General features: G+C 51.3%; 1 protein-coding gene and 1 pseudogene across 1 annotated transcript; one reads left to right on the top strand and one right to left on the bottom strand.

Moving 5' to 3' along the window:
- Nucleotides 1-494: 494 nt before the first annotated feature.
- LOC115324859 lies at nucleotides 495-1,232 on the bottom strand. The gene has a single exon (XM_042293599.1). It carries the CDS (start codon nucleotides 1,230-1,232, stop codon nucleotides 495-497), a length of 738 nt encoding a protein of 245 aa, XP_042149533.1.
- Nucleotides 1,233-12,201: 10,969 nt separating this feature from the next.
- LOC115329274 lies at nucleotides 12,202-12,778 on the top strand (annotated as a pseudogene).
- The last annotated feature ends 903 nt before the right edge of the window (nucleotides 12,779-13,681 follow it).

Below are 13,681 nucleotides of genomic sequence, written 5' to 3' on the forward strand. Positions count from 1 at the left end.
ATATAAGTGAATGTGTATAATAAGACAACAGTACAGGAGCAGCAGCAACTGGAGAACGACACGGCCAGAGAAACAACTTAAAAATAATGATAGCAGGTCGAACAAGGTTCGCAGAAGAAGAACAAAATGTGACGGAACTAACGAATCCACCCTCGCAGTCATGATAATGTTTTGTACTTCGCTTCTCTTTTCTGCAAGGTGGAGTCACTGTGCATGCCACTGTTGTTAGCTCTTTTCAGTTTCATGTTGTTAACCGAGTTCCATTATTTTGATCTGTTTCAAGATGATCGGTATGAACTGAACACACTTGAAACATGTTTACAGACGTACAGCGCAGATGTAGTGATGGGCGCAAGGGCAGCCCATGATCTTTGATGACGATTACAAGTCGACATGCTTTGGTCACGTTGATCTGGGTCCCCCTCAGTCTTCGGTTAAAGTTGTTGAAGGTGTTGTTGTTGAAGGTGAAGTTGTTGAAGTTGAAGGTGTAGGCTTCACACTTCCTCGAGCGGCTCCACACCAGACAGGTCGCTCTCAGATGTGTCGTCTTCACCCAGTTCGAAGACGATCGGCTCTACATGGGCACTTGTAGCACCACCTCGTCTGTAGCCTTCCTGCACTCTAACGACATGCCTCACAGCATTGCGCCAGTTGTCAGCCGTGGCCTTTTCGGCTTCTTCCTTGAGCAGCCTTTCAACGTCGCTGATCTTGAACGTTGTGTTCCTGGCTGCAACGCCGTTCTTGATCTGTGCCCAGATGAGTTCAATGGGGTTGAACTCACAGTGGTAGGGTGGAAGTCTCACTACCGTACAACCAGCCTTCCCTGCAGCAGTATCGACGCGATACTTCAAATACAGTGGCTTGACCGACGCCACGATGTCAAGGAGCTGCTTCTTCTGCATCTTGGCATCCCACGAGATGTCCTTTGACGTGAGCCACTGCTGGATCACCTCCTTCCGGGAACCCGTCGTTGGCACTGCTTCCAACCGCCGAGAATGGTAGGAAGCGTTGTCCATTACGATGACACTCCCTGTCGGCAGCATCTGAAGAACAGCTTCGAACCACGTCTCAAATCGTGTGCCGTTCATCTCCTCGTGGTAGTCGCCGGTCTTTACTCCGCGGAAGACGTCCAGGCACCCAGCGACGAAGCCGTCCTCGCTGCCGATGTGCGTGGCGATGAGGCGCTGGCCCTTCCCCGACGGCTGCTTCAGGCCCGTCGTCAGACCCCTCATGAAGGCGTCGTGGGACGAGGTCACGGTGCAGTCCACCCATACCGCCGAGACAGTGTGCCCTGCCGTCACCCACGTTTCGTCGAGGTAGAAGATCTGCCGACCCTCATGCCTGTGACGTGCGATGTCCCGCAAGTACCTCTCTTGCCACGTGATGATCTCGTCTCGCTCGATTATGCGCGAGTTTCGACCAATCTTCTTTCGCTCGAAGCCAATGTCGTGCAGAAGGCGAAGCACAGTCTATTTCTGCAGCGAAAGGAGCTGAGGGCTTGCACAGAACTCAGCCATTATCTTTGCGACGGTCGGGATCTCGTTCTGGCGAAAAAAAAACGGTGCACACAAGATCCCATTGCACAGAGCACAAAGTCGCCGTACTTCACGCTGCGCCGTTGCTTGCCTGAACTCGCAGGTCGCTTTCGAAAGGGTGTCGCAACCTGTCCGTCATTCTCCTTCGCCTTCTTCCTGATCGTGGATGCTCGACACACCGACACCAAGCAACCGGCTGACAGTTTTACAGACCTCGTTGACTGTCAAGTCTGGCTCGGTATGTCGCGTCCGAACGTAAGCGTTCAGGATCAGCTCCCGCTGGCCGCTGTTCAAAACCCGACCTCGCTTGTGCTTCTTGAAGAACCGCTTTGGTGTCGCCGGTAAGGCTGCAGCACGCTGTTTCGTCCAAGAAGAATCAGGGGAATCGCTTTCCGATGTCACCTCAGTGGGATCCATGACGGAAGACAAAGAGAGCGGGGCGCGGTGGTGGTGTCGATGACTCGGGAGGGTGCCGATTTGTCAAAACCCGAAAAGTATAATTATTCTTCTTTTCTATTCATCCAACAAAATAAAGGCACACATTTCGTGCTCAAAGCCCACAAAACTAAGTAAATCACTAAATATTTATTATTTGCAGCAACTATAAGTGCTTCGCTTTCCCTCAATCGAAGGCGCTGGAAGACGGTATGTTAGACAGTATCTTGGACAGAAAATGAATTGGGAAGACGGTACATTGGACATGACTCTCTTTCTTTACTAAACAGCTGTTTCGTTGACAAGAACGTATTCTAACTTATTTAAATTTCCTGAATGAATTAAATAAATATTGTAGTAGTTTAAGACACGTTTCCTGGAGGAAGAAAAAGCAACGTTGCTAGCGAACTACTTTCTCGACGGCGGAGGCACTTCAGATGGGCGCAATGCGCTTGTGGGTGGAGCTAAAAGATTGTTTTCAGGTTGCATCCGACTATAGTACACTCTAACAGCGTTCCACACTAAGTATGAAACAGAGTATATATACCTATAATAAGTATTCACTGGCGGCCATAGCTGTGTGCGCGACTGCTGAGTGCGTGTTGATGGCGAGCTTCCACAGTTCTTTTGTAACGTGCATTCCGCACCCTCAAGATTGCCGGTCTTAGCAGCCTATTAATATGGGCTCGTTCTGAGCATGCGCTCCAGGAGGGAGGAAGAACAAGGCTCATCGAACGTTAGGTTCACAATTAACAAGCTCACCGCCGAATCCCGATTTCGGGACCCGACGATCCGTTAGAAACCCTGGACCCGACCCCCCATCTATCCCTGGAAGTCAACGGCACCGAAGAGGACCTTCAGGCCCTTCCAGCCACTACACAGGACTCTCAAGCCGCGAGGAAGATTCGACCCGCAAAAAGTAACATGGCGCTCGCAACCCCATAGTCAAGAACGCAGGAGGAAGCTTCCGCCTCAAAGAAGGTAGGACGCGTTATTTCCGACGAGGAGTGGGCAGAGCTCCAGGCATTCAAAGAAAGAAAGGAAGAATACGCTCGCATGGGGCTGAACAAGAAGAAGTACACCACTTATGAAGAGCACAAAAAAGACATAGCAATGTTCTTGCAGAACAAAAACGCGTTCTACAACTACATGAACCAAATCTCCAGTGACAACACCGAGTCACAAGATTTGACTCCTGGCACCGAAGCTTCAAGCCAGGACACACAAAATCTCGCCGGTGGCGATGGTACTGCGCCCCCATGGAACAACACAACCAAGATGGCATGTGGCAGCAATACACGAGACGTCGCCGACGCAACCGGCCCGATAAATCCACGTCAAAGACATCCACGCACACGGTCGTCCTTAAGCCCGTGTGTTGTGAAGACGTTTACAGCATTGCGAGCAAGAACATCCGCGACGCTATTACCAAGACCGGCGTAAGCGACAAGGAGTGCTCAGTTCACACGAATGAACGTTCCAACACCATCGCTATCACCACGAAGAACCGTGACGCCATCGACAAGCTCATGACAGTAGGCAAAATTGACCTCAAAGGAAAAGCGCTTGAAATGAAGCCATACGTGGCGACCTCAAGCTCGCAAATCAAGGGAGTCTTTTATCTGCGAGGATACGACAACGACGAGACTCCTGATTCGCTAACGAAAGAACTCGAGTGCAAAACCCACGAGATCTCCTCGGCCAGAATTATCGGCCATTCAGGAAGAACGGTTCTTATTACCTTTCAAGGCCCGTCCCTACCAAACTACGTCCGATACGCCTGCGAGGCCTTTAGGGTAACCTCATACAGACCTAGGCCCTTGGCGTGCTATACCTGTCACCTCCTTGGACACAAAGCCGACGTCTGTCCTATAAATATCAAGCGCTGCAGCAGTTGCGGACAAGAACACGACGCGTCCGGGAACTGTAAGCTGCAACCCAAATATGTCAACTGTGGAGGGTCACACGTTGCCACGAGCAATGATTGCCCCAAACTCACGATCCCACCCAAGAAAGTGAAACTTCCACACAAAAAATTGCAGAGCAACAGCTCCTACGCGAGTGGGCACTCAACAAAAACCTCGTCCCAACAAACACCGTCGCCGGAGTTTCTGCAATCATTTAGAAATTTTCCGACTCTGCCATCAGCCATGAAGCCCCTCAGCCCCATGCACAATGCGTGGAACTACCCTCTGCATCAGAGTGGAGGAAGCAACACCAGCTCGGACGCGTCATCTCCCTTGGGATGGATCGCGGAAGTACAAGCCATTCATGGCAGAATTGACGGGCTTGAAGGGAAAGTTGGATCCCTCGAAAGCAAGGTTCACAAGCTATGCGACCTCGTCTACGCACTCATCAGCAAACAGCATGGCAAGTAGCGCCTCGGCGTCCAGACCAAAATTGCCACGGCAAAGAAAGAAAATAACCAACGTATGGGTCCTTCAGTGGAATTGCAGGGGTCTCCAACAAAAACTTTCGGAGCTTAAGCTCAGACTCGAAAAACTCAAAGAAAAGGCTCCCGATGTTATCCTCCCCCAAGAAGCGAACGCAAAGAACCTCAAGATTCAAGGGTACCAATGCTTTTCTCCAGCCAATAATTGTCAGAAAGAATGCTAACTACGGACTAACAGTCACGCTCGTTAAAAAATCCCTACCGCGAACTCAGATCGATACCAAAAATAAATGCAACGAACATCGTGAGGTGGTTGGTACTCGGATTCGATGGGGAGACACGACCGTTGATGTTTTTAATGCCTACATTCGTCCAGGCGCCACAGAGCTAGACGACGCATGAATACGAAGACTTATAAACACCCGAACACCAACTATACTGGTAGGAGATTTCAACGCCAAGCACACAGAATGGGGCTACAACTCCAGAGACAACAGAGGCAAGGCTATTAAGCGTGCATGTGAAAGAAAGAGGCTCGTTCTCCGCAACGAGAAAGCTATCACAACGAGGCTCGCACAATCTAGCAATCAATCGGACAACACGCCCGAACTCACGTGGACCTCGAGACAACTTAGAGCGAGTTGGTGTGTGTTACCAGATGCCATGGGTAGTGATCATTTGCCCATCGAAATTGCTCTTCCACTTAGGACCGCACCAAAGAAAAAAGTATGTTTTATCAAGTGGGACGCTTTTCGCACCCACGTTCAAGATCTCAAAGACACTCCAATGGCAGAAAAGAGTCTCCAGGCGGTCAAGAAAGCCAAGACGGTTTACAAAGTGAAATGAGACACGCCGACTCCATACTTACATCTCGTAAACCTATGGGACACGAGACTCAACGCTCTCAAGAAGTACAGGCAACGTAAGACTTTAGGCAACAAGATTTCCCTAAACAAGACGACGGCTAAGGCAAAACGCTACGCCAACGAGCTCTGTCGAACAAAATGGAGAACACTATGCAACTCGTTTAACGAAAAGACTGGACTACGCAGGGTCTGGAGGACATACCGCGGCCTTGCGGGCAAGACTAAGGCACAAAACACAGGCAGTAACATCGCCTTGAAAGTCAAGATTACAGAACAACTTGCCGATCACGCAGGAACCCTCTTCTTTCCGCAGCAGCATCCACCCCCAGAGGCCGATATCTATCAGCCACTTCAAGTTGAAGACCCCGCACCCGAGAACGCACCATTCACCATGGGCGAGCTACTTGAGGCACTCACGGCAGCCAATACCAACTCGGCACCGGGACCCGATCAAGTCAGAGTCGCGGCACTGAGAAACTTGCCTAAAGAACAACTTGAAGAACTCCTCTAAAGTTACAACGACATTTGGGACGGCGGAGAAATTCCGGCTCAGTGGAAGGAATCAACTGTCATCCCGATCCCCAAGCCCGGAAAGCCACTCAACACCCTACAAAATCTCAGGCCTATTTCGCTAACATCGAACTTGTGCAAAATTCTTGAAAAGATGATTCAAACGAGAATTTCATGGATCCTCGAGACTCGAGGTGACCTGCATTCGATGCAAACGGGTTTCAGACCTGGCTTGTCCACCCAGGACAGCTTGACAATGATACATCGTGACGTGTACGAGAAGCCTCAGTTCAAGAGACAACCAAGAACCATAGTTGCCTTAGACATCAAGAAGGCATTCAACAGCATTCCTCACAAGACGGTCATCGAAGCAGCACAAAGACGCGGAATCCGAGGCAACATGTTAAACTTTATTAAGTCGTTTCTCAGGGAGAGAAATATCAAATCGTTATTGGTGGAAACAGAAGCCCCTGGCGGCACAACAACACCGGCGTCCCCCAGGGTGCTGTGATATCCCCAACACTGTTCAGCATGGCTATGACAGACCTAGCGATCTCGTTGGATGCCATTCCCATCATCAACTTTTCTATATACGCGGACGACGTTACACTCTGGACCGTCAAGGGAATTGCCAGAAAGCAAAAAAGAAACAATGCAAAAAGCCCTGGATGTAACACAGGTCTTTGCGAGACAATCAGGCCTCCATCTCTCACCTGAAAAGACCTCCTTTATGATCGTCACGAAACTCAGAACCACACGTTTCGACAAACAAATTCAACTTAAGATCGATGGAGCCCCCATCCTAAAGGCAAGCCAACTCGAGATCTTAGGCGTCACCTTTGAGCGAAATAGTGGAGCTGCGACCGGGATGAAGCAAACAAAAACCCAATGGTCGGATGGACTGAACCTACTTCGAAAGCTCACGACGAAGGCCTGGGGAGCACAGACAGATCTACTAAAAAGATTACACCGAGCCCTCCTCGTTTCGAAGGCGGTGTACGGCCTCAGCTACCTTCGACTTAATAAAGTGCAAGAAGAGACCCTCAATGTACTCAACAGAAGCGCCATGAGAGTCATCACGGGTCTTCCCAAATTCACCCCTATCGCCAAGCTTGAGAAGGCTGCCCAAGTCAACAAGGTTCGAAAAATTTCCGACGAAATGGTGCTTGGGCAGCTCAAAAGGCTGTCTCGCTCGGACCATGCTAGAGTCATCTTGCAGAAATTAGAAAAGACCGCGGACCTTGACACAACAACTATTGCAGCACATCCGCCGCCCCCATGGGAAACGGAGGATGTCTCTACAGGTAGGCCAATCCCCCAAAACCAAGTAAAAGACCATAAGAAGAGGCGGCAGCACCAGTGTGAAGAACACCTAAAGAAGATTGAACAACTCGGAGGCGATACCGATGTCTTCTATACCGACGCGGCCAGAAATGAAGCTGGACGCACATGCATAGCATGGAGCTCACCCACTCGTGGCACAACATGGAGTGGGGAAACGTACAGTACGAGCAGCTCCAAGACGGCAGAGCTGTTGGCAATAGTGCAAGCCGTCAAGGAAGTCACAGACAATCCCCAATGACCCAATGTAATTATTTACACAGACTCGCAAGAAGCACTTCGTGAATGCAAACGATGCCGCTCGCAGAATGATATCGCGCTCCAAATACGAAGCGTTGTTAAGAACTCAAAACCCTATGTCGTCGTCGTTATAGACTGGATTCCGGGCCACGAAGGCATCCCGGGAAACGAGAGGGCGAACGGGGCCGCGAGGGCGCAGCTAAACGCAAGTACCCTGCCCTCACAAGGCCACGATCCCCTCCTCGCACCTCAAGAACAAGACAAAAGGCCTGACATACCACCTGATCAGACGAAATAAAAAGAGAGGAACGACTTGCCCGAAAACTCAGGCTCATCTCACTTCTTCCGCCAAATTCTTATCCGATCCCGCCGGAATACAACCGGTGGGAGGAGGTAAGCATCAGGCGGCTCCAACCAATACGGCCATCACGCCCATCTGGCAGGCTAGATTTTATAAGCCTACAGACCCGAACGACCCAGGCATTGACCCCAACTGCGAATACTGCGGTGTCCCGGCGACATGTTTCCGCCTCATGTGGGATTGCGCTGAAAGTTCGCGGTATCGCGAAGCAGCGTGGAAGAAGCTTCCCCCGCAGGCGAGAAGACCGACAACGTATGAAGACTGGACCCTTCCGGACCTCGCAAACCAGCACAGGAAGCACATCCTCGACTCCCTGTTAGACTTTCTCCGTCTTTCAGGGGTGGCGAGGCATGTATGACCCCCTTTCCTCTTTCCTTTCCCCTCCACGTAACTCCGGATGATGCTACTAAGAGGATGTGACGAACCCCTTTGTACATACAATAAAAAATGAAAGCCGCTTACAACTCCCTGTAACGCCGAATTAGAGCGCAGCTCTTGAGGAGGAGGAGGGAAGGGCACTGGGGGGGGGGGGGGGGTTAAACTAACCAGGGGGGGGGGGGTCACGTTACCTTGGGGGTCACGTGACCCCCAATGCCGATGATGTCATCACTGACGTCACTGATGACGTCATCAGTGACGATGACGATGCGGGTACCGATGACGTCATTAGTGACGTCACTGATGACTTCACCAGTGATGATGACGATGACGATGCGAATGTCGGTGACGTCATCAGTGACGTCGCTGATGACGTCATCAGTGATGATGACGATGACGATGCGGATGCCGGTGACGACATCCGTGACGTCACTGATGACGTCATCAGTGATGATGACGATGACAATGCGGATGTCGGTGACGTCATCAGTGATGATGACGATGACGATGTGGATGCCGGTGACGTCATCAGTGATGATGACGATGACGATGTGGATGCCGGTGACGTCATCAGTGATGATGACGATGACGATGTGGATGCCGGTGACGTCATCAGTGATGATGACGATGACGATGTGGATGCCGGTGACGTCATCAGTGATGATGACGATGACGATGCGGATGCCGGTGACTCCATCAGTGATGATGACGATGACGATGTGGATGCCGGTGACGTCATCAGTGATGATGACGATGACGATGCGGATGCCGGTGACGTCATCAGTGATGATGACGATGACGATGCGGATGCCGGTGACGTCATCAGTGATGACGATGACGATGTGGATGCCGGTGACGTCATCAGTGATGATGACGATGACGATGTGGATGCCGGTGACGTCATCAGTGATGATGACGATGACGATGTGGATGCCGGTGACGTCATCAGTGACGATGACGTCATCGGGGGGTCACGCGACATCGGCGGGGGTCACGTGACCTCGAGGAGGTCACGTGACCTCAGGGGAGTCACGTGACTTCGGGGGGTCACGTGACCCCCCACGAGGTCACGTGACCTTGGTGGGGGGCTCGCGCGGTGCATTATGGGACATTTCCCATGATGCACCGCGCGGTTACGCCGACGGCGACGGCGACGGCGACGGCGACGGCGACGGCGACGCCGACGCCGACGGCGACGCCGCTCAAGCCGGAAACGGGCCCCTAAGAGCTGCGCTCTAATACGTTTCGTATATATGTACATGCGCTCCAGACAGCACCCACAAATATGGCGCACAGTGAATACTCCTTATAGGGTGTATTCACTAGCGGCCATATCTGTGTGCGTGGTTGCTGAACGCGTGCTGACGTCAAGCTTCCACAGTTCTTTTGCAACGCGCATTCCGCACCCTCAAGATTGCCGGTCCTAGCAGGCTATTAATGCAAGCTCGTTCTGAGCATGCGCCCTAAACATCGCCCTCAAACATGGCGTCCGGTGAATGCCCCCTATTGCTAAATTACCCAAGCATCATGAAGAATGCAGGGATTGGTGTTCTACGCGCCGCACGTGCTGGCGTCAGCAGTTGTAACTTTTCTAAAGCAAATACCTAAGACAAATGGCGTCTTGCACGCTCGTTCGTCAACGCCTTATTTTGGTTATTTACTTCGAATCTTTTAAACCGGGAAGGCGTGCACGTGCGGCGCTTGGAACATCGATCCCTGCATTCTCCTTGATGCTTGGGAATGCAACAAATGGTCTATTGGCGACGTGCGCGATCGAATGCGTCGCTGTGGTCAATCGGCCATGATTGACCGAATGCTGACTGTGTCGTCAGGAGAGGATTTCTCATCGACGAAATAAGAGAAATGTAAGAGCTTGAATTTTTGCAGTTTTGGCAGTGTCGCTTTGAGAGTGTAATGATTTTAAGCTTCGCCATGCTCACTGCAAACACCATCGAACTTGTTTTTCACAAGATGATAACTTCACGAGGGGGAGCCATGGGAGGGCGCCACCAAAACATCACGCCGCTAATAGGGTGACTGAAGTCACCAGTCTCGGTCTAAAAGGGACCATAAGAATCAGAGCCTACACGTAGCAATCTAAACTTCGTCAAAGGTTCATTTCACAGGTAAGTTCTTTCTTGTAAATTTGAAGAGCGTAGCTCCCTTTCTGTAAAAAAATTGGGCCAAGAAACTTGCTTGGGCCAACGGCGGGCGGCGACGCTGATGACCAATTCGAGTTACGGGGCGGGTTTGCCGCTCGTATTGATAGATGGCGCTACCTCCTTATTAAGACTAAAGCCCCTTGATAAAGGCTTTTTTTACAAGTACCGCCAACCATTGTTGTGGAAACGCGCGAGACACGTGCCGCCAGCGAGTGCTCCGCCGCCTTTCGCTTCCAAGGGCCGCTCATTTCAGTGCTGCACCGCCATTTGCTTCCAAGGGCCGCTCGAGACATGGGCCTCGTGCGCTCGCGCATTTGACGCTACTTGCAAGACACGTCAACACATCGAGGGGCTTTAATTAAGACTAAAGCCCCTTGATAAAGGCGTTTTTTTCAAAGTACCGCCAACAATTGTTGGGGAAGCGCGCGAGACACGTGCCACGAGCGGGTGCTCCGCCGCCACTCGCTTCCTAGGGCCGCTCATTTCAGTGCTGCGCCGCCATTCGCTTCCAAGGGCCGCTCGAGACGTGGGTCTCGTGTACTCGCGCATTTGACGCTACTTGCAAGACAGACACAAACACATCGAGGGGCTTTAATTAAGACTAGAGTTCCTGTACGGGCTCCCTACGGGAGCCAGAGTTGCGCGACTGTTTTCCACGTGCCGCCGCGCCGCTATTCGCCGAGATTCGATCATGTGAGGAGCCGGATCAAGTACCGTGCAGCAAAGTAGACGTTGCATGCGCACCGCCGTGCGTTCCCCTGCCTCTGAGCGCGCTGCGCGCCTCGAACGCGCGACGCCGCTATTCGCCGAAGTTAGTCATGTGAGGAGCGGGATCAACATGCCGTGCAGGAAAGACGGCGCTACGGGGATGAACGGGCAACTCTGGCTCCCGTAGGGAGCCTATACAGGAACTCTAATTAAGACTGCCCGCGACCGCCATGTTTCATTAACCTCAGACCCCCTGTCCCCCCACGGGGACATTGGTTTACAGGCCGTGAAATAAAAAGTATGGTTCTTGCAGCGTAAAGACCCAATGTTCCTCTGGGAGGCCAATGGTTGAGGCGCCATCCATGAAAAGCTCAGCAAAATTGTTCGTTCCTTTGTTGAGAAGAGATGGCAGCAATCCCCACGTCCACGTCTTACGCACGACGGCGGGGTAAGTCGATTTTAGAGCGCAGCACCTAGGGGCCCGTTTCCGGCTTGAGCGGCGTCGCCGTCGCCGTCGGCGTCGTCGTCGGCGTCGGCGTTGGCGTCGGCGTTGGCGTTGCCGTCGGCGTCGGCGTTGGCGTCGTCGTCGGCGTCGGCGTTGGCGTCGCCGTCAGCGTCGCCGTCAGCGTAACCGCGAGGTCACGTAACCCCCCCAAGGTCACGCGACCCCCCTTCTTGAGGTCACGTGAACCCCCCCTGAGGTCACGTGAACCCCCCTGAGTTCACGTGAACCCCCCTAAGGTCACGCGACCCCCCGAGGTCACGTGACCCCCCTGACGTCACACGACCCCCCTGAGGTCACGTGACCTCAAGGAGTCACCTATCCTTCAGTACGTTTCCATCCTCCTCCTCAAGAGCTGTGCTCCAATCCGGCGTCACAAGCAATTGTAAACGGCTTTCATTTTTTTTGTTGTTCATAATAGTTGTGATTCAAACCAACTGCGACGCGGCCTAAAGGTTTAATGCCTAGAGAACACGTGGATGCCATATTTAGAAGGATGTTCTCTTTATGGAGACATTTGTAGCTTATGGAGTGTGGTGTCCTCCCACAGGTACATTCGGTCCATGTGTTTGAATATTTTGAAGTCGGTGTCTCTTGCAGAGCATTTTTTTCTCGAAATTCAGTGGGTGCGAACCGAACTCTAAAATATACTTTGCATTGGAATTTCAGGGTTATCCACAAAGAAGGCTGACAAAGTTTTGCAATCAATTTGCGAACAGGAAATCTCCGATATTTCGGACTTGGAGAATGAAGACGACGTGAACAACGTGAATGCTGTGTACGATTCCGACACTGAGGAGCATGCTGGTTCATGTACTGACAGTGACGACAAGGACTCCAGCGGCGCAGACATTTCGCAAAGGCGCGTTTTGTGGAAGGCGGCAGATTCTGCACCAACAAACGACGTGCCTGTTCTCGAAACTGGGTTTGTATTCTCAGAAAAAAAGATCGGAGTTCTCGCCTGTTGACTACTACAGGCAGTATGTAGATGACATCAATCTCGAAAAATGGCTGAAAAAACAATCTAGAGAATTCTGAGTGTGCGTGGAACCATAGCTAAAGTCACTGGCCAGGAAGTGAAACAGTTTTTTTGTTTGTTCAATGCTAATGGGAGTGATTGGCTATCCCAGAATACGATTTTTTTTGGAACAAGGGCTTGGATGTTAGTTCAATAGCTGACACCATGCCACGAGATCGGTTTTTCTTATTGCGATCTAACCTGTGCTGACAACTTGACGATGACGTCAGTGATGGCGATAAGAAAAGGGCCAGATTTTGGAAGGTTGTGCCTTTCGTAGAGATGGTGCGCAAGAGCTGCTCGGGCTTGGAAAGACCCAACTGCTTTTGAGTGGATGAGAAAATTATCCCATTTTCAGGGCGCTGCCCCATGAAGAACTACATTCCTAACAAACCGAACCCTGTGGGCCTCAAAAACGTTGTTCTCGCAGGAAAGGACGGGTTGAAAAATGATTTTGTAATTTACAAAGGCAGAGACGTTTCCAGACGTTGGCCTTGGCGTATCAGGCAACTCAGTAGTGAAGCTAGTTGAGACACTGCCTGCGTGTTCCACGTTGTACATTTACCTTTGGTTTTCTTCGGTCCGTTTGATGGACGAGCTCAAGAAGATGAACATTTTCGGCGCCGGCACTCTGATGAAGAACAGAATGCCAAAGAGGCCCATTTCACAAATGACAAAGAAGTGTTAAAGAAATCACGGGACACTTCGGAGGAGCTGCTGCGACAAGACCGCACGCTTGCGTGTACAAAATGGATCGACAAAAGAACAATTGTGATGCTGTCGGCTGCCTTTGGAGTGGAGCCTGAAGATGAGTGCAAAATGTGGTGCAAAAAATAGGAAACGTTTGTGGATGTCCCGCGCCCATACGTTATCAAGAAGTGCAATGAAAATATGGGTGGTGTGGACTTATCTGGACGAATGCTCGCCTTGTATGCTCAAAGGAGCCGCACAAACAGGTGGACACTGCGCACAATGCTTCACATGTCTGATGTTGCTTGCGTCAACAACTGGCTTCAGTACAGAACAGACAAAAGACAGAGGGAATCCAAAGAAAAAACATTCTTGACTACCTTGATTTCAAGATTTCTGTGGCTGAGGCATTGCTATGGCAGAAGATGAGCCCACCATCCCAAGACGATGCAGATGACCCGAACACTGCGGCAAGGAAGAGGCCGCCTCAAGACGACGAACACGACATAAACAACGCGCCAAGAAAAAGGCGAAAAGCTCTAC

The sequence above is a fragment of the Ixodes scapularis genome, unplaced genomic scaffold, assembly GCF_016920785.2.
Source record: "Ixodes scapularis isolate PalLabHiFi unplaced genomic scaffold, ASM1692078v2 PGA_scaffold4__175_contigs__length_147842914, whole genome shotgun sequence".
In the NCBI taxonomy this organism is placed as follows: Eukaryota; Metazoa; Arthropoda; class Arachnida; order Ixodida; family Ixodidae; genus Ixodes; species Ixodes scapularis.